Here is a 22390-nt window from a genome sequence, read left to right on the forward strand (position 1 = left end):
AAACGTGAACGTACTCTGCCAAATCGGTGGTACTAAACACATGCAAAGGCAAGTCAATTGTTGGCCCGTTATTACTAGCTCGCTTTAAAAAGGGTACACACAGCTATCAATTGAATGCATTCCATCACATTTGTTCCACCTTGGTCCATGGGTTACATCTCCGGTAGTGCCGATGATGATATTTGCAAGTGCCTCTCAGCGCATTTCTCTTTTTAAGGATATAGCAGTGAACTGAAGCGACAGCAATGGCACAAATAGTCAGAATATGCTCTGTGTAAATAATGACTGGTTACTATGGAGAAGAATACAATCAAGAATCTAAGCAGTTTACGCCATGTTTTGTATATACAGGAAGTGAAAATTGTTTGACTGAATAACAAGTTATTACCTATTCCGCTTGAGTTTGGTATCATCTTTGTTAAGTTTAGGAGTATTTCAGTGGTCATAATAGAGGCTTGTCACGTACTTTGATTCCTCACGTTTACATAATTGATAACGTTCATTTACTTACTTCTTTCAGATCTGATGCGTGATAACGCAAAAGTACAGATGAACCTCCAGAGGCCACTATATACTGGTGATGCGGTCGCCAGTCTAGTTATTAAAATCTCTATATCTCGAAGACCTGTAAATAACCCTGACTTTAAAGTGACATGCTATCAACCAAGTCACCAACGAACCAGTTTAGTTTGACCAACGATACAGTTTAGTCTTCCGACTAGCACCCCAGGTTAATAGGAGACCAGTTCATTATGCTATAATCTCCAACTGGCCAGAATGGTGGTAATCTGACAATTGTTAAAGAAGCATTTCGGCTCACTGAACGGACCAGGCATACCACACATTTATACTTATGTATACAGGTAATATTATCGTCAGCCAAATCATATTTACAATCTGACATGTTCGGTACTCCTGTCCGGGCTTTCAAATGGGCCCCTTTTCGAGAATGCATATTCTCCCAAGAACCATACTCGCCACAAATTAACGTAAATGAACTACTTGACATGTCAAAAAGATGTAGTATCTGAACATGTCCGAAAACAAAACAATAAAAATGAATAAAATTACGGTCGTTCACCATGAGTAACATTTTACTCCATCGGTTCGTAACATCAGTTGTCTTGCGGTACACAAAGTGCGTAATCTAGTCTACCAGTCTACCATGACTACCATATCATGTTTATGGAAGATTCAGTGGCTGGGTGGGTTAGGTCGATGACTTTGTGTACTGGAGATTAGGTGCGTGGGTTCGATTTCCAAATGGGGCTTTACACTAAAGAAAGGCCTAGAATGTGTAAGATATGTTACATTTGGAAAGTGTAATCCCAAATATAACATGCATTAGATATGGACCCACCCTCCTGGATTCTACTGATCTATCGCAGTTTATCGTTTTATCCATACTAATCATGCCATCACTATCCATAGACACACGGTCATTTACTTCTCAGATTTGATTTCATAATATTGCTCACATGACACACAGCTGAGTTATACTCTAGGTACACAAACGCTTGTTTGTGAATATTGTGTTCTGTTCTTCATTCAATATTACACTTGTTAAAATCTGTTTGCTGTTACTCATTCAATACCATATATCTGTTACATCTGTTTGTGGATTACGTTTGCTGTTATTCATTCCATATTATACCTGTTACATATCAGTAGTGCACTGTAGTTGTTGTTGTGGTCCATGCACATTCATTATTTATGTGTAACAGATTATCCGGTCAAATGTTTTGACAAGCGATATATTCACAAACTGATGAATGGATGGGGCTTTCAACGTACATTCGCATTCTTACTTGATCATCTGTCTGTGAACACAACTGCATTCGATAATGTAAATGCTTCACAAAAATGTCTCTTCAGGACATGCGGGTTTCATATATTACAATTTTGATAAAGCCATAGTGAAATATGTTTTATTCTTACAATATATGTGATATATTGAGTATGTTATTCAATGTATTGCCACGGACGTCAGTATAAATAGATCTGAGAACAGAAATACAATAAACTGCCAGGCAAAGGGAATCATGCACCCATGATTGATGGTGGCTTAGGTGAAATACCCAAAGCACACAAGGCTATTTGATGTATATATGGTGATGTTTTTATACATTTATTATAGCTGTGTATTGTACCTCATGTCTGCAGTGCTTCGACGACAGTGTTCAGCCCAGAAATGTTTTGATAGCGTTTGTAATATTTTGTTTTGGTCAAATCCCATTTTCAGGAGTTCATTTACTTTTGCCCTGCAGTTTAGCTGTCTCTTGAAATTCCAGGGGCGTCATGCCTGTTGAAGTAACCAAAGTTCATGAAAAGTTGTTGTAATTATGTTTCACCGCTACATGACCAAGATGATATGGTTAATATATCATTATTACCACAGGCGCACAAGGTGAATGAAATAATTAAAATAAGTCCAATAAACAAATAACACCAATAGCATTTTAGAATTCCAGGAAATTATATACAATAACTAACCACATAGGTCTTAATTCCATGTTTATGATGTATTCTATAACGCAGTTGCCCGTCACTGCAAGAAATTAAAACATTGCTAAAACATGCATTGTTTTCTCAAATTATAATTGATAAATCCGCAAGATGCGGAAGCTGTCATGTAGCTCAAACAACACAAATAAGCGTAAAGAAAGTAAAGGAAGCCTTACCCTTAGGATCTGAAAGAGGTGTTTGATTGGATAGACCTTAGGATAGTAAAGGGATGGTTGATTGGAGTGTAACCTATCCAAACCCTAAAACAAACCCAAAGGATGAGGCGTGGGAGGTCAATAAATCAAAAGTCACAGTCGGACGCAAGAACCAACAGGCCGCCCCTTGTGAAATGCACTGTTTCCTACATACCATACATACCCCGTAATCTAGGCAAAGATCAAAGTGGAATTACATTATAAAACTGCATCATCGCCTCGAGAGAACATTTAAACGCCTACGTGAGCCGCCCACGGGAACCGCCCATTGAAGACCAACTCCACAACAAGGCATGGAAAATGTACTGGTTAAAATTTAACCATTCCGAAAACGTGTGGTAATTACTCTTGCATTAAGGAATCAGTAGATTAAGAATTCACCGCTGTCGGGAGATTGGTTCGTAGCAAACCATGACAACATGTATACGAAAAATGTTTTCACCGAACAAAAGAACACAAAACACCCTTTTTAGCTTTTGCTTTAAGAAACCATCAGATCAATGTTTTATGCGATTCTCCTTCCTTGGGGTAAACACGTTCATTCGGTATCACTGCATCAGATCAATCAAAGAGTCCTGATACTAAATCAGGATACTGCTTTTAATGATTTATACATTGTAGCTAATCACAACATAAAATGTGCACCTCTACTCCCAAGTTCAGCGATAACTTAAGGTTTCATTGTTCTTTGAATGAAGAGAAGGAATCACCTCCCAAACATATGTGTCAGGTTATTTCGTTCGAACCTATTCTCGATTTTTGTCTCTCTGACAGTAATGAGTGTAAAATCATATTTCACGAAACGTTGTTTTCAGAGGAAAACCCTGAAAGATGCGTTTTATTCTTCATGCCTCTATGTTCGAGAAAGTGTGTTGTCACCTAAACCCCTCTAATATTATTCCAACAACGGGACACCAAGAACCGGCTTATGATACTTCAGTCCACAAGCTGAAACATCGTCATTCTTGACCGTAACTTGTCCTCCAGTAACTTGATTAAAGTGTGCAGCAATGTCAGAGCTCGATTTAATGGAGCCTCGTTTCAGATCAATAAACCCTCTACTCTTGTTGACAAGAACATGGTCAGTCGTCAACATTTTTGGTTTGTTGGTACTCTTCCATACTCTATTTATCACAGACAGGGAGTCGTTCAAAGCATTGGCTAATGACAGTTTCCAGAAAGACAATAATATCTCGTTGTCAGGTAATACACTTATTATATACATGGATGATATCGGGTAAATCACAACTGTATGGTGATCACAATCAATAGGAATGATTGAAATCAATCGAACTTCTTGAAAGTGTAAAATCAGGAATGGCACCCAAAAAGGGCGTGTGGGGTTACTGCGTACGGCACATGTGTGGGCTGGGTTGTTTTTCTCATGTTTTCCAGCTAAACGTTATTGCATATATTGTTTGTCGCCTACACTGATCTTATAACCTGTTATGGCATTTATATTCCATGATCCCCTACGTTTTCAAAGAGTACAATTAAAATCGAACAATGGACTCTGCTTGTTGCAGATTCTTCGTAACAGTATGGAAATAGTTTTGTTGCTCCATTGTACAAGTGTTAATTATTTACGTAAAAGTCATTATCATAAATGCAAAGGAATAGCAATTCGAGAGGATAGTGTAAATTCACAAATACGTTTGACTCTGATACTCTACCACATGAACGACATAGGGTCCTTTTAGATTACCATGTTACAGAAACTATATGGCAATAGTCACATAAAAATACACATTGAAAGGTTAGTTTCCATTCCCTCATTAAAACAGCAAATATCGGGGAGTTTACAACCGATAACTTACGAAGAAAATATAATAAAGTATATTACGTATTCTTTGACATGACATAAAACGTATGGAGCCTTGTTTTGGTATTTTGTCCTGACATATTGCTCCATTGTTTCCGAGTGTTCTCTCATGATGCCTGTCTAGAAACCGAATGGAACAAGAAACCGAGCTTCAGAATTCAACGTAACGGCCACTGGGGACTGTCAAAAAGGTCAGAAGTTCTTTTGGCATATAATATCCAAGACGCGTTAGCAATTATTTAGGTACTTGCTCAAATTTCCCAAATCCTTTAGATTTAGAAAAAGGGTTTCGAATCCGCGACCCACGTCTTTGAAGATGCCGGGAGGAAATGGCGGCTGGTAGAGCCGGTGTAATCCCAAGAAAGCATGATCTCGGTCGAGGCATTACCGGCAATTGGCCTCCCTCGGGAGGAGGATTGGATACACATAACAGAAACTAGTTTCAATTAAATTCTCGGAGGGGCTTCTTTTAAGAGACAAGTTGAAAATTATTTATTGAGCTTGTCCCGATTCGACCAGGATTGGCGATAAAGACAATCGCTGCGTCTTGGAGAGAGCGAAACTAGGAAACCAGCGTTTAGTGAAAAGCGATTGCACGTACAATGACAATTACTTACCTCTAACTTGAGGAAATGTGTCAATGCATCTCATGAGCAGACTTCTGTCAGATACACCATCAAATAGGTGAATACTTTCGTTTTCCCACCTAACATTCTGATGCGAAATACATACTAAAAAGTCTGAAACTAGTTATAGCTATTACGGCTCAAGCCGTTATTTTCTCAGTGGAATACCACTGGTCACAGAATAAGAGGCACACTCAAAGAGGAGGGCAAAGATGAAAGTAGAACCAAGTCTTGTCTCTGGTGAATATTCCGTGCGTTTTATTTATTGATTTGCAGCATATGGTATGTATACTTCATCTATTAGTGTAATCATGTGAAGTCTTTCTCACGGTTTGTACATGCGTATGTTGGCGTACCAGAAACAATGAAAACAGATTGCAACAGGTAATTCAGTTCGGCAGTATTATTTAATAATGCAATTGCATTGCTACCCAAAAGTATAGCCGCTCCAATAATTGTCCAAAAAATAGAATGATGGTAATGATTTGAGTGTTCTATGGTAATGCTTCAAGATAGTGCCAATACGACAGTTTGGTAATAACTGAAGTAGTGATGTCGGGAAGAGAAGAAGGATATATATATGGAGTATAAGCAGTAGAAGCTTGTTAGATGATATGATCGTTGTTCGTGGAGTATAAGCAGTAGAAGTTCAATAACTCATATCGCTCTTCGTGGAGTATAAAATGTAGAAGTGTATTAGATGATATCGTTGTTCGTGGGGTAGAAACAGTAGCATTAAAATAGCTCATGTCGTTGTTCGTGGAGTATAAACAGTAGATGTGTGATAGCTCATGTCGTTGTTCGTGGAGTATAAACAGTAGATGTGTGATAGCTCATGTCGTTGTTCGTGGAGTATAAGCAGTAGATGTGTGATAGCTCATGTCGTTGTTCGTGGAGTATAAGCAGTAGATGTGTGATAGCTCATGTCGTTGTTCGTGGAGTAGAAACAGTAGATGTGTGATAGCTCATGTCGTTGTTCGTGGAGTAGAAACAGTAGAAGTGTGATAGTTCATGTCGTTGTTCGTGGAGTATACGCAGTAGATGTGTGATAGCTCATGTCGTTGTTCATGGAGTATAAGCAGTAGATGTGTGATAGCTCATGTCGTTGTTCATGGAGTATATAAACAGTAGATGTGTGATAGCTCATGTCGTTGTTCGTGGAGTATAAGCAGTAGATGTGTGATAGCTCATGTCGTTGTTCGTGGAGTAGAAACAGTAGAAGTGTGATAGCTCATGTCGTTGTTCGTGGAGTATAAGCAGTAGATGTGTGATAGCTCATGTCGTTGTTCGTGGAGTATAAACAGCATAAGTGTGATAGCTCATGTCGTTGTTCGTGGAGTATAAGCAGTAGAAATGTGATAGCTCATGTCGTTGTTCGTGGAGTAGAAACCGTAGAAGTGTGATAGCTCATGTCGTTGTTCGTGGAGTATAAGCAGTAGATGTGTGATAGCTCATGTCGTTGTTCGTGGAGTATAAAAGCAGATAGCCTAGATGTGTGATAGCTCATGTCGTTGTTCATGGAGTATAAGCAGTAGAAGTGTGATAGCTCATGTCGTTGTTCGTGGAGTATAAGCAGTAGATGTGTGATAGCTCATGTCGTTGTTCGTGGAGTATAAGCAGTAGATGTGTGATAGCTCATGTCGTTGTTCGTGGAGTATAAACAGCATAAGTGTGATAGCTCATGTCGTTGTTCGTGGAGTATAAGCAGTAGAAATGTGATAGCTCATGTCGTTGTTCGTGGAGTAGAAACCGTAGAAGTGTGATAGCTCATGTCGTTGTTCGTGGAGTATAAGCAGTAGATGTGTGATAGCTCATGTCGTTGTTCATGGAGTATAAGCAGTAGATGTGTGATAGCTCATGTCGTTGTTCGTGGAGTATAAGCAGTAGAAGTGTGATAGCTCATGTCGTTGTTCGTGGAGTATAAGCAGTAGATGTGTGATAGCTCATGTCGTTGTTCATGGAGTATAAGCAGTAGATGTGTGATAGCTCATGTCGTTGTTCATGGAGTATAAGCAGTAGATGTGTGATAGCTCATGTCGTTGTTCATGGAGTATAAGCAGTAGAAGTGTGATAGCTCATGTCGTTGTTCGTGGAGTATAAGCAGTAGAAGTGTGATAGCTCATATCGTTGTTCATGGAGTATAAGCAGTAAAAGTGTGATAGCTCATGTCGTTGTTCGTGGAGTATAAGAAGTAGAAGTGTGATAGCTCATATCGTTGTTCGTGGAGTAGAAACAGTAGAAATGTGATAGCTCATATCGTTGTTCGTGAACTATAACCAGTAATAGTCAGTTCATATCTTCGTTCGCGGAGTGAAGCTTCATACGACAGAAAGTATTAGTGTCAGTTGATATTCTGGGAATATTATAGCGGTTATCCTGCGGAGCATTTTATTAGTTGATATCCTTTTTATTGTGTCTTTACTGTGGTAGTTGGAAAACTATTGTTGCTGAATCATTGGCCGCAATGCACAAGATAAACTCTAAAAGTTCTCTTTCTAAATGAGAGATACTGCTAATCAAAACGCCGCTGAACCAGATGGTCGAAGATAACATCTCTTAATTTTACACGGTAGTTATTCTCGAAACAACATTGGTGACTTATTTGTTGAAATGGTTTTAAGGCCAGTTTTGAATTTTTTTACAACATTTTGGTTATATTTCGACATGAGAGCTTAAAATGGCTTAATGAACTTTATCAATGTAGGACCCACCAACTCCAGGGCCCACTTGTACAGAGCGATCTTAGCGCTACGACTACCTTAGCCTATGTTGGAGAATGGGAGTTACAATCATTGTAGCGCTAAGATCACTTTGTGCAAGTCAGTCCAGACCTGCAGGTCCGGGCACGCCTAAGGCATGCAACTCTTTCAGTAAATTCAGAAATATGCAGGCTGCCCAATCAATTTCCATGATATCCTGTTCACCTTGTGTAGGCTCGTATAGAAATCTCGGCCTGGTAACGACCTTTTTGAAAAGTCAACAAATAATCAATCACCTAATAAATATCAAACAGTTTTCGGAATCACGGGATATGCGTTCCCATTAAACAGTCATTCAAAGTTAAAAGCCAGCTGATTGAGTATGACAATTGTTTGAGTCGATTCACATGGACTCGTTTTCGCGTACATTAATAATTTGATAAACCCCGTAATAATCATTATTATGTTGAAGCTACATATAGACTCCTAGAACATGACACTACAGCGGATGATTTCACACGCCGGAAACACAATTACTGTCTGTCAGAATAACTTTCGGGCTTGAATAGCTCCATTCACCCTTTGAGAAACAGCTGATGGAATGTGAAGCCTTGCATATTCCCTGTACAATGCGTGTGACATTTATTTTTCAATTATTTCACTGATGATGCTACGCAGTTCACATACAAGTGCATTCAGATATTCAAGTTCACGAGAGAAGTAATGACCGTCGAGAAACCTGATCAATGAGAGAAATCGACTTGGGTGGAGTTACGTTGCTCGACAACAACTCATTATCGTTATTTATTTATGTACAAAATGTCCTAATTTATAGATAAAAGAGCAAAGGTACATTGCCATCATGAGTGTCCATGCTTCAAAGGAATAACCGGTAACACTATATGGCAATAAGATTCATAGATGAGCGAGCACCTTCGGCAAATAAATAGAATGTACATTATTAATACAATACTGTTAAGGAGTATAGTTATATTTTAATGGAATACAAACAGAATTTACATTGCAGCCTTTGATACTTTATCTTTCGTAATGTTAATAAGGTTAGGTGAGGTGAGGTGAAAGTGGTGCTTGAGAATATTTGAGAATATTTCGCTCATATGACGACGTGCATGCGTGTGTATGTGTATATGTGTTGACCAGTCATTGTTGTACCCATTAATGCCGAGCGCCAGGCACGGACCAACAAGTACCATATTTAAACGTCTTTTGGTTTGACGCGGTCGGGGATCGAACCCGCGACCTTCCGCTCTCCGGGCGGACGCTCTAACCACTACACCACGGAGGCGGTAAAGGCCCTAAGGAGTCATTGAGGCTGATGTGTCATCCACGATTTCAAAGCGCGTCATGCTACTCTAGCTCAGAAGTTGTTTGATCACGGTTACAAGATCCAAGACTCCATTATAGCTTGCATCAGTTGAAAAAAATTTATGTTGGATACCATTCCGTATTTAGACTTGCGCCATGTGATATTTTAGTTGCCTTGCTTTGCGTGTGCTTGTGACGGATGTCGGTGTGCAAGAACAAGAACACTTTAGTTCATACACTATGCAGTGGTTCATAATCACACGATTATGAAATAGCTGCACCTATACGATAGACTCGGCTTTTAGAGATTTCCATCATAAGCATGGAAATAATTTTGCCGCTTTTATTAGTGAGTGAGTTTAGTTTTAGGACGCACTCAGCAATATTCCAGCTATATGGCGGCGGTCTGTAAATAATCGGGTCTGGACCAGACAATCCAGTGATCAACAGCATGAGCATCGATCGGCGCAATTGGGAACCGATGACATGTGTCAACAAAGCCAGCGAGCCTGACTACCCGATCCCGTTAGTCGCCTTTTACGACAAGCATGGGTTACTGAAGGTTCATTCTAACCAGGACCTTCACGGGTCGCCGCTTTTATTAAACCAAATGAGGTCACAGCTACATTAAATACTTTCGAGCTATAATTTCGTTGACATTTACGAAGGGCATTATCATGTATGAAACAGTGAAGGCGACATTGCCTAGAAGGCTAAGTACGTTATGAATGTTTTATTGTTATTACCTATAGTTCATTGAAATCAGTTTCAAGTTCCGGATAACTCCGTGTATGATCAATAGTCCTTCAGCCTTGAAATTACACAGTGTAAAACATCGCTGATAAATATGTAGTATAAGCAAAGAATGTTCACAGAGCGAGATATAAATTGTCTAAATGAATCGAACATGTGGTTTAGGATGGGAGATGAGATGAACGCAATGTCGAATTCAGCTATGTTGAAAAAGAAACAAGTTACAGTAAATGACACCCTGTACAAAAACACATCATAATGGCCTTCGCAATCAAGCCACCGAAATCTAACTGCCTGACTTTTAGAGGGGCGGATTTTCACACAAGGGCATCTAATCCAGTTCAATTTTTCTTTCATTGATCTCACACGTATACAACATTCCTTGTAAGTTTACATCCAGCTGTTAAGTGTTGCCACCCACAGCTGCCAGAATCTTGTGTTTCCACTACATTTGGTCATGCGTTACTGTATGCTTTCCAGCGTCACGGTACTGATATTTACTAAAGCATTGTGGTGTTAACACCAAGCCATACCAGGCGCGTAGCAGCCATTTTTTCGCGTAAGCCCGATAGGTTGCAAGCTTTATACATGTGTTTACATAGTATTGACGTCTTGCCCAACTTTCATAGCAAAAATTACGTGTAAGCCCGGGCATTTTTTTCATAATGGTACAGGGTATTCAGCTTGACCTGAGCTACTCTACATATGCATGACCCGGGAGGTCAAATGGCACAAAAGGCAGGTCGAGTTAACTTCATTAAATAGGGGAGCAGAGAATTTTAATAATGTCTAAAAGCATTAATCGGAAACATTAAACCATCTGTAGCTTTTTTTAAAAAGAAAGTTAGGACATTGCTGACGATTTCTCGACACTGAGATGTCAAGCGGCGACCTTGTCTCGGCTCTTTGGTCATGTTGACAATCAACTGACACAGGTGCACCCCTTCACAATAATAGACCCAACCAGTTGTAACACGGTCACGCAATACATTTGTATTCACTTGATCAGGTCAAACTGAACACGCTGTAGCCACGTCCCTGCATCCAATATCTCGATTTTTCCCCACATATAGTTTCCCATAACAAATCTATGCAATTCTGTCATGATGACGAACCCAAAATATTTAATTATTCTCCAAGCCCGATAATGGGTAAATACAATACTTTACAAGTAAACAAATTGTGCTATGTTCTAAACAAGTGGCTGATATTTAGGAACTAATCAGTTACTCTCAAGTCCAATAGGCTTGTCAGAAAACTATTACAACAACCTTTCACAAAATACCTGTCCCCATTCAAGCAGATATGATAAGATGAGAATGGAAAAAGCTAAATCAGTTCAAATTCTCGTCGACATTCCACGGTACGTCATATTAGTCAACATGTCTTGGCCCCTTTCAGAATACACGATCTTAAGCATATTGTTAAAGATTGAGTAAAACATTTGCCATTCATTATATTGAATTATTCACGACACCGACCATTACTTTTTTATATTTTTGCTTGGCAAGTTGAACTATATTCATAACACATTTTTGCAAACCGTGAAGATAAAGTTTTACAGTATTTTATGGAACAAATTATTCTTTTTTCACAATCACTCAAGAACTCTCCCTTTTGGTCGATACCTTAGAAAGATATTAACCTATGACAGCACAGGTATAAAATATCAAACATGTTCATGTTGAGGGTAAGAATTTAGATAAGAATGTCTCTTTCCTCAATAATGTAGAAGACATTCCGAGTAAATGTGACGCATTTAACTGACAGTATCTGACAAGCAATAGTTCAACATTGGAATGCAAGAAGGTCAGACGACCATGAAGATAATATCACATAAGTGAAGAGAATTCCTAACATTGTGAGAGAATTTAGACTCATTGTCGCTTGCATTAAAAAGATTCTTCAATTTCAACATTCGTCTGTTTCATCCGACACATGAATCTAAGACCCACTTTACGTTGTGAATGCTTAGAAGATGGACCCTCCCACAAGATGACACAGGATTATATGCAATATGCTCTATTTCCAGGAACCGCAAGTCAAGGGTTCTTATTCCTAAATTTAATTATTTCTGATTATGGACATCGAGATGTCAGCATCATTTCCGTGGTCGTTGGTTTCAGCAAATTGAACCGAACACTTCAGGCTTCTTCTAATAGTGAGCTAACAACAGTGAAAAATGATCTTAAACCAAACTCATTCAGTCACTCTCTTACTCATTTACTTATTTATATATAAATTTATATATAAGGATATTCTATTGAATGGAGAAGTGAGCACAATAACTTTGCACTGGTCTCTACGGTATCTTTCTCTGTTGTTGTACTCATCGACCCTTTCCTGCTTGTTTAAACCATCTGCAAACGGCATCGTGCTTGCGATTGGTAAATCGTTCGGCAGATGTCTAAGAACCTTATTGGATTTGCAAATATGTACGAGACTAGAAAATAGATGTTCTATCAATATAGTCTCAGTGAACCTGTTTATCAATGACATACACTCTACGTGTTGAAAACAAATACGCAACTGTGACGTTGGAGTAGGTTGTTCTGTTTTCTGTCAAACAAATCCGTATCCGGTTTCTTCTAACCCAGGTCGCTTCACTTCATTACAGAAATATTAAATTAATTCATTGAGCACAGATCACCATAATATCATGTAATACCATCACTAGTGTTTTTGTTTTCGCAATTTCGTGAATACATGACTTAATGACGCACCAAGAACTGATTAGAACTGAACTCTACTATGAAGTACATAACTAACCTTTGTTTGGTCTTATAGTTCATGTAGCATTTGGTTTGAAACTGAATTCTAATTAAACATACAAAACTGAAATCATTCCGGGAGCGATATGCAAGAGGTATTCTAACACAGCAGTAATGATACCGACTGTAACCTACGTTAAAACACGAAAGCCCAGGGGAAGCAAACGGAAAATACTTGTCGATAGAAGAACCATATATATGCCGTGGAGGCTGCGGGAGGCTGTTCTCTGCATATGCAAGATGCTCATATGTCTCAATCATACACATGGCAAATGTGAACCAGCTTCAGAGAAAACAGATGTTATCCCTACAGACTGAAGGTTGTCAGGAACAATTTAGTAGTGCATATATTTTCAAGAGTACCAGTGTGCGTGTTGCTGTATTAAACAGTTTCACTATTGGTATACAGATACGATCGAAGCACTATGTCCTTCAGAAACAACACGTTTGCATTAAATGGAATTCTATTTCCGGACTTAGGTATATTCCCGTATCATTGATGGCATGATGGGAATTTAGGATAAGTACTTATTAAGTAGATAAGATTTATTTACATAAAAATAAAAGATGAATTTGAGTTATGAATCATACATGACACTGGTGATACTGGTTGGAGATTACAGTTGGTTAACAGTCCAGGGTACCGATCCACAAAGAGTTCGTAACGTAAAGAAATCAATAGTTTATCATAGGCTTACGAATGTCGTAGCTCTACGGACGGTTTGGGCCCAGATAACCTGGTGGACAGGACCATAAATAGTCATTTCACCTTTGTGTTATGATAAGAGTGTTCAACTCTTAAATATGTGAAGAATCGGACCCATTGGTAACATGATGTTAATAAATTTACAGAAGAAGCAGTTAAAATGTAAACATCACCGGACGGTATTTATAAGTGTACAATAGGCAAATATCAAATGTTCCCACATTCTGTGCCTCTAGTTTTGTTGATATGAATATAATTTCCCAAATGAGTGTGGTGCAAGCGGTTCTTCACCACGACATACAGTTAGTTCCAGCAGGATCGAGTTTAAATGTTTGCGCATGCCGGTTTGCTGTGCTTGAAGATCTTTCGCGGATACTTCCTGTGCCCCCAGTGGGGAATGTATGTGGGGAAGACACCAGTGGTAGCGCTGAATGTATTTGTATACAGATTCTGCTTTACATCACTTTACCTGAAAGACTGCACACATTTGATGAAAATGTTCGTGACAGAAACCATCACTCGGATGAAAGCAGCATGTGGTTTCGGTTTAAATTAGGTGTCTGTCAGAGCAGATAAGAACACATTTCATGATATGAACAATGCTAGTAACACAGGTGTAATGACGTTCTGTGTTACAAGACCCCTACCGTCGTGTACATCAGTATTTATTGGTACATACTCGCCTTACGAATTGACTGTCAGTCATCAGTATAGTCACATTTAGAGATGTCTTTTCTTTAAGATGCATTATATACCACGTGGTGCATTGTTCTGAATTTGATCGATCTTGTAACAGTAAACAGATCACGCATACTGGACTTGTCTCCCTTGGCGAAACCAGTTTGTCTTCGCTGAGAGTAACTTTAAGATATCCTATATTGGGAACATATTTCGTGTACAAGTTACCCGTATTAATGGTTAATGTATATTTACAGTTATTGGTGTGTGTTAATAGTGATAAACATTTGTGTAATGATTACTTGACCATTCGCATTACTTGAACAGCGTGATTTGTATGTCTTGTATAATATACACAATTTCCAATCCTTTAATTTTAATTAACAGGATAATGAAAACATGACACATACACGGCACCATAGAGGAACCGAACTGGTCATGCTTAATATTAAATTTGAAACTTCATTAGCACGTTTGATTTAGACTTATTCATCTCCTAAAAACATATTTATCCCTTAGTAACATTAAGATTGAGTGAGTAAGTTTACTTTTACGACGCACTCAGCAGTTTTCCAGCTATATGGTGGCGGACTGTAAATTATCCAGTCTGGACCAGACAATCCAGTGATCAACAGCATGAGGATCGATCTACGCATTTGGGAACCGATTACATGTGTCAACCATGTCAGCTCGCCTGGCCACCCGATCCCATTAGTCGCCTCTTACGACAAGCATGGATTACTGAAGATCAGTTCTAACCCGGAAGTTAACGGGTGGTAACATTAAGACACGTGAGAGAGACACACGATAGGGAAACACCCGATCCACTGCTAAGTGACATCAAAATATAACCGCTCGTAAAGTGTCAACTCTGGTTCATGTTAATTGATTAGTAAAACAACAAACTGACCACAAATTGCAAATACACTCGTGCCAATAATGGTTGTCACCCCCCTCCCCACCCCAACCCCACACACCCACCCACACCCTCCAATTAAATAAATTGAAGGGGTGAGAACCATTATTGGCATGAGTATATAATGTCAGTAGTGTCAGCAGACAGTGTATGACCTTTCTAAAGTTCTTTCATAGTGAGGAGTGAGTGAGTGAGTGAGTATGGTTTTACGTCGCTTTTAACAATATTCCAGCAATATCACGGCGGGGGACACCAGAAAGGGGCTTCAGACATTGTACCCATGTAGCGAATCGAACCCGGGTCTTCGGCATAACGAGCGGACGCTTTAAACACAAGGCTACCACATCGCCCTCTTTCATAGAATATAGTAATAGATTCTGTGTTAAAATCGATGTGGTAAAAAGGCTAGGTGATTTGTGTAACATCGCACCCTGAGGCCAAAACAGTAAATACTTTCAGCCAAAGTTTTTTTAAAGACGTTAGTCAGAAATGCGTTCTTTCCTTCACATACTTACACTGATGTTAAGTTTAGCCACACAAACGTCCATTTTATTAAGACGTGCTTTGCTGTTTAGTCGGGTTAACACACTTAGTACGTAGCGCTGTGAAGTCAGGTTTTCAGTTTGGATTCGGTGTAGTGTTTATTCGGGGCTACGGATGTGACACGCAGTTCGTAGCGCTGTGAAGTTGAGAATTATGGTTGGGATACGTTGTAGTATTTATTCGGGTTTAGCTTGTGACACGCAGTTCGTAGCTCTGTGAAGTTGAGAATAATGGTTTGGATACGTTGTAGTGTTTATTCGGGTTTAGCTTGGGACACGCAGTTCGTAGCGCTGTGAAGTTGAGAATTATGGTTGGGATACGTTGTAGTATTTATTCGGGTTTAGCTTGGGACACGCAGTTCGTAGCGCTGTGAAGTTGAGAATTATGGTTGGCATACGTTGTAGTGTTTATTCGGGGTAAGGAATAATACACGTTGCGCTGTGAAGTTGAGGGTTATGGTTTGGACACGTTGTGTTTATTCGGGTTTGGCATAAGACACGTAGGGCTGTGACGTTGAGGTTATCGTTTGGACACGTTGTGTTTATTCGGGATTGGCATAAACCACGTAGCGCTGTGACGTTGAGGTTATGATTAGGACACGTGGTGTTTAATCGGTGTTGGTGGTCACTGAATGTTGTATCTAATATACTGCTTTCATCAATAATGTATGAAATTGTATAGTACCCCAACACCATTTAGAAATATTTGTAAACTCTTTTGTCAATATTCTTTGAAAGAAAATTCAACAACTGCGGTGTCAGTTACGTTACTATTGATTTAATATGTTGCTAAGATATTCATTTACATGATGTTAAACAGCTTAAAATCGACATTAGAGATCACAAAATCGCCATAGGAAGGCTTTTATCAACTCGGATCACGTCCACACGTTGTTTGAACTGCACTGAGGCATGCCATTTCATGAACATGATGCACTTTTGCTTATTGTCTCTTCCATTACATTACCAGATAACATGTTTGTTTAAGTGTAACCAAACATGTGAAAACGTGTTTTGTGCATACGCAATGTACTTCGTTCCTTTAATTTCACAGGTGTTTCATGAATATTAATATATACAGAGACATCTTGTCTTCACGCATGGCGTGTGCTCCCATGCCGTTAAATGCAAAACCTGTTTTCGAACACCTGGCGGCAATGTGTTCATTAGAGAGTGCTGTGTAACGGTATTTTAATTTTTGCAAAATCGATTTGTGGAACATTTTCTGCGGCGCGATGCCTAATAACGTCATCAGTATAGAAATTATACGACATACACACTTCATAATGATGTCGTGAAAAATGACACTATACAACGTACACACTAAACGTCGCTGTCGCAAAAAATGAAACCATACGGCATACATACTTAACAACGCCATCGCCAGAGAATACATCCTGCGGCATACGCGCTTAAAACAACTTACATAATTACAAATGTCGTAGTATATGGCAGACTTGCCAAAGTAGTACAACTAGTATTATTAGTATATAACATATACACCGACCAAAAATATAGGTTCTTGTGGCATAGATGGTAGATGTATGTTTTTCGATCCTGTTGAAACGCAGTAGCATTTGTTGTACCTGAAGTATCCTGGACAGTGCTCTACACGGTGAACAAACAATGAAATTAGCTATCTGAATATTTGTTCTTGTTACCATGTTATTCCTACCTACCGCAAGACTCGACAGCTTGGAACGTTGACTCGTATTCTCACAATCAAGACAAGCTAGTGACTTATAAATGTTGTCTTCTAATTTTACGGAGCGTTGTAAACTGAGCAAATAATTACACAATTTAAACTCGAGTGTCCTTGCGAGCCTGAAAGGGACCCTTAATTTGGTTTAGGCACCCCGTAATTCAACTGGGCACCAGGAGCTGCCAAACACAACGATAAAGCCTGAATACGCCGAATATTTGGCTCAGTTAGTCCCCGCGTTTCCATGGTTGCTTTTATTTTGGCGTCATACTCGTTCAGGAAATGTAATTGTACTTTATTCCTAATTTCAAAATCCCTATTTCACCCCCTTTAACACCATTAACACTTTCGCTTTCTATTTTACGACATTAAATGAAATAGACACGGCATCCTCCGAGGTCTAGAGATATAATAATGTGATTAAACCTTCCGATTAACATTTACCAACAAAAACAATCTTACCTGCATTTAACAAGGGATAAGAACATGATACAAATGCACGAAATGTACTATTATTAGACCAATAGACACGCAATAGTCTCTTCAAAGGCTTCACCAGCCATCAAGTCTAAACCGTATGCAAATTTCGATTTTTGGTTACATTCGTTTTATTCCAAGCCTTATCTTGCTGGGCCAAGACAGAGACATTTTTCCATTAGTCAGAATTTCCTTCAAGTTTGTTCTCTGGGGAAATATACTGACATAGCTAAGTGAGAATATCAAGAACAAACTTATAAGTGGAATAATGGAATTGAGGGCACAATTTGACGCCTATCCAGGACACATGTCAGATAGTAGAAATACGAATACTTTTAGTGTCAATTCGTGTATTATTCGTAAAGATAGTTGAGAATGTTTCGATAATGTCAGCTCAGCATGGTTGTGTAAGAGAGATCCACTCCCATCCCTCGTGGCCGTAGACGGCTAATATAAAACATTTTTCAGTAAAACTAATTTTATATGTATCATATACTTTTCATACAAGTTGATAATGTGTTAATTATTCTAATGTCCTTGCGCGACTCGGCTTCAATTATCTCTCCCATAGACAGACTGGCATTTACGTCTTATATTAACACTCATGAAATTCCTTACGCAAAAAAAATTAAAGAATCTTTAAACAAAACGAAATTTTCTCAATTTTCCAAACCTACCTCTCAGCGAGATATTTTTCTAGAAGAGCACGAAAATTCCCTGGACTGTTTGTATTTTTCATGGTCCGTCTCCTCGAGTCATCTTTAGGATATCCAAAAACACCAAAACCCTCGGAATCCAACTCAAGAAAGTTTTCTTCTTTCGAGTCGCCCATGGAGTCTGTTAAAAGAGCAGAGTCTGGGGAGGGAACCACTCGCTTTCCGGCAAAGTGAAAGCCGTTACATTTACACACGTTGCCACCTTTTCCTCTAGCGCAGTTTGAGGCACAGAATCCTTTCAAACTAAATCCGTGTGTAGTAATAACTATGCATGTGACAAATAGCACGGCAAGCATGTACAGAGCTGGTGTGGACGCCATTTGGATGACAAGGACCGAGAAAAGTCAAAGAGTCCGGCGTGGCTCCCGGAGCTCCGGTAAAAACCGCTAGTCTTTTTCCTGTCACTCTTTCTAGCACAAAGAAGTATTTGGCTGAACTTTAAAAGATATCACAGTACCTATAAAGACGTTTCTTTGAGAGTCCGTCACCCGCCGGAAAGTTTTGTCAAGTGACTATTGAGTCGGGATTGTCGTCTGGCAGGCAAGATGTATCCCAGAGTTCACCGCGCCTGATCTAACTGGCTTCACCTCACCTGTCTCCCTGTCACGAGGGTCGTCAGTCTGGAAAGAAAATACTAAGATGATTGGTGAAAGAGTGGCAATATATAGCTGACAGCGGCCGCCCTTTGGCGTGACTCGTCGCTCAAACAAGTATCGGAACCAATTAATTACTGAGCATTGATATCGGTGATAATTGATACGGCATCAGTTTGATTAGCTCATCGCTGGAGCTTCCTGATACAGTGGGAGGCACTGCTTACGTGTTTCAGATTAATAATTAATTACTACGATAGAACCTTTGGGGAATCCAGCGTCCAAAACTTAGTCTTAAAGCGGCTGCAATCACAGTGGGAGATGGAGACGGCTTCCTTACTTTGTGCTGGCGGGCTCGCAGCGAACTGCTCGCGCACTCTTCACAGACACAATACCAGGATCAATGAAAACATCGCGTTTATGAAGCCCACTCGCGTCAAAACTTAATTCGCATATCAGTATGAAGTTGGCAATACAGATCGCCTGATTCACTACCCAGGCTCCATGATGCCACGGTGGAAGGGAAACATGACCGATCACAAGGTTCGCGTGAAGCACTTGAGTTACTCATCGCCCAGTGTTGCTCATATCACATGTGACTAATCACCGTCTTGTGTAATTCAAAGTAAATATAACAATGTCATCAAAGATAATGCCATTGATCGTAGTAAATCATATAACAGGTGTTCGCGTTCAAATCTAAAGTCTGAAACACAACCAACATGATGAATAAGTATGTCGCTATCTCAGTTACTTTAGTATTGTCTTACCATGATTTGATATTCAACATTCAATTTTATAGACATCACAAACTTGATATATAAATAATATATTGTTAGATCATTCGGAAATGTCAGACCGAGTCAATTGTGACTGACATGACTGTTTCAGTTGTAGTTTATGTTTTTGAAAATCATTTCAAATAATTTTTAATTACTTATTAATCATAATGGATGTCTTACGTATTTTTTTTTTATATTTGACATTGTTGTCGAATGTATATCAGCTGTATATTAGAATGTTGGTTTTGAAAAAAAGCCAACCGTGTTGAAAAATAAAAACGTAAGATACAGCTCTGAGGTCAATATGGTCAACACGTGCATTACAAAGTAGACATGGGCAATGAGCAATGAGTACCGCAGTCCACATATTACCTTTGTCATCATCCTAGCTGATCACGATGTGATGGTTAAAATTTGATAAATGACTGCCACTCCCTACATAACGCTGTAGGATTAACCACGGTCAGTATCTATTTTTACCTGGCGAGAGGGTGCTATTTGTAAGTAACCAAATGTATATTTCAGTGCAGGGCCATGTGTCGTCGTCATTGTATTACTGGAGGCCCTAGCCTTATCTCAGCAAGGTGCTAGCGGCACGCTATATTTGTGACTACCTTAACACATCCAGGAAGTTTTTGCACACTGAGCATGTAGTCCATGGTGGATATGTAAGTTGTACCATTATGTGCCATTACAAATACATTCTGGATCCCTCTCTCGTGCAGTGTACTTTTTGATATTGTAATGTGTCCCGAATTCACGACGAAGGTGGTTTGCAACAGAGGGTCTTGTGTTAGGGTTGTGAGACATGTGCCTTAGCACTGATCTAATAGCGTGTTTTACGTTAAATGTGTGAACTAGCAATAATGTGTACCAAGGCGCGGTGTGAACATTCAGGCAGTGTCTTTTCTTCACTGATAGTTCAATAAACTGACATAAGTCGTTTGCATGTTGATTATTCCATCCCAGCTATATCACGAATATACATGTGTGTCTATCATCTTTCATCATGCAATTACAAGCATGAAGTGTAAACATTATCTCTCCATATGGATTATGACTACACGAAAAGTGGTATGATGTAATGATTGATATTTTATTGATAAGACCATGCAGTTTGGGTTTCGGGTATGTACCCTTACACGTTCAGTAACAGAACCATTTCAATAATCAGAACAACATCGGAATGTTGGAACAAACTGTATATTCGTGTGGTTAGTCGCGAACAATGCTGGCGCCAGGGCATACTATGTTAGGAATGTGCTAGATTATTACTGAGGAACATTATTTACTATAAGGCTTCGATACGCAAATACTGCGGTATATGTCCCATTGCTGTGGCTGTCGTACCGGTGACGTCAGGAATAGTTGGTTGCGTTGTTGACCGAGGTTGGCATTTTTGCCTTACAAGAACACATATGTACAGTCGGGGGAAGCTGACTACGATAGTGTGTAACATGATACTAGTTCATCTAACAACCAAAACCAAAACAGAAGAAACCCATTCGGAATTCATATGGGATCTTGTTAAATATTTTAATAGTCATGGACGTTCTCTTGTATGTGAGTTCAACGCTTAATGGAATTATATATGAAGACATTTCCAAGTCAAACACGAATATATGTATGTGTTGCAACATCGATATGTTCTTCCCGTTGAAGGAATGTTATATCCATAGTTTGTTGGATCGTTTCATTTCTATAAGGAATTATATATAATGTCAAATACAACTCGGGTACGTGTCCATAGCAATGCTCCTCAGCAAATCCCGAGAAAATCATTTCTGTTCATGACATCATAAACAGCAAAACGTTGTTATCTCGAAGGCAACAAATTCTATATTTCAACTTGTAGGAATATTCTAGACGAAGGTAAAAAAGGCAGATGCCCCAGAAAAGAATATCATTAATGTTCAACTAAATCCATTAGACATCTAGGTATTTCAGGTCAATACATGAAACGTTACATTACATATGTATTTATTAGTGTACTTAAATTTCTATCTTAAATCTAAAGATTAGGTTGAAAAGGATAAAGGTTTCAATAAAGTAGATGTTTTTGCTATTTTTATGCATTCGCAATACGCTTTAACGGATGATCCTAAAATCGTCCATAATCTGTTCCATAAATACTGCTTTCAACAAAATATTCTTTTATATGCCTTTATATTCTTAAGTTGCACACGTCCTCCAGGACAGTAAACAATGGGTGGGAGATGGGAGCAACTCTTTGCATTGCTCATGGGGTCAGGATCATGGCCCATCGCAACTAACAGTAAGCTGCGCAATGTCCGTTTACATCCATTTCAACGAGCAGGTTAAATGGCATAGCTCAATAAATCTTTAATTATCTCCCTTGTGAAAAGTAAACACTGAGACCGTCTCCTTCCGACGTTAGCATAAATCGTTACACTTCCGCTTGCGGGTAAACGTCACAATGGCGACCTCGGCTAGTGACGTAAACTATTGACGCTGATAGCAGAGTTTGGCCGCGTCTTCCTCGCATGCTGTCTTCGCCTCACTAGTCCTTACACTTCCCAAAGAATACTTAAAGGTGGTAT

At 39.2% G+C, this 22390-nt stretch overlaps 1 protein-coding gene across 3 annotated transcripts in view; it reads right to left on the reverse strand.

The window, feature by feature from the left end:
* Nucleotides 1–19473, reverse strand: part of LOC124273867 — a 32519-nt gene extending 13046 nt beyond the window's left edge. The window contains exons 1-2 of one of the 3 annotated variants that reach the window (XR_006897763.1): nucleotides 19388–19473; nucleotides 18416–19074 (exon numbers count right to left, since the gene is read on the reverse strand). Coding sequence is in view for 1 of the 3 variants with exons in the window: in XM_046709187.1 (XP_046565143.1) it covers nucleotides 18416–18774 (359 nt within the window). In the remaining 2 variants the exon portion in view is untranslated. Of the gene's footprint in view, nucleotides 1–18415; nucleotides 19239–19310 lie in introns of those variants that run through there. The other 2 variants (XR_006897762.1, XM_046709187.1) reach the window with 2 other exon arrangements.
* Nucleotides 19474–22390: the final 2917 nt, after the last annotated feature.

The sequence above is a fragment of the Haliotis rubra genome, unplaced genomic scaffold (genome assembly GCF_003918875.1).
Source record: "Haliotis rubra isolate DU_JTF1 unplaced genomic scaffold, ASM391887v1 Scf185, whole genome shotgun sequence".
In the NCBI taxonomy this organism is placed as follows: Eukaryota; Metazoa; Mollusca; class Gastropoda; order Lepetellida; family Haliotidae; genus Haliotis; species Haliotis rubra.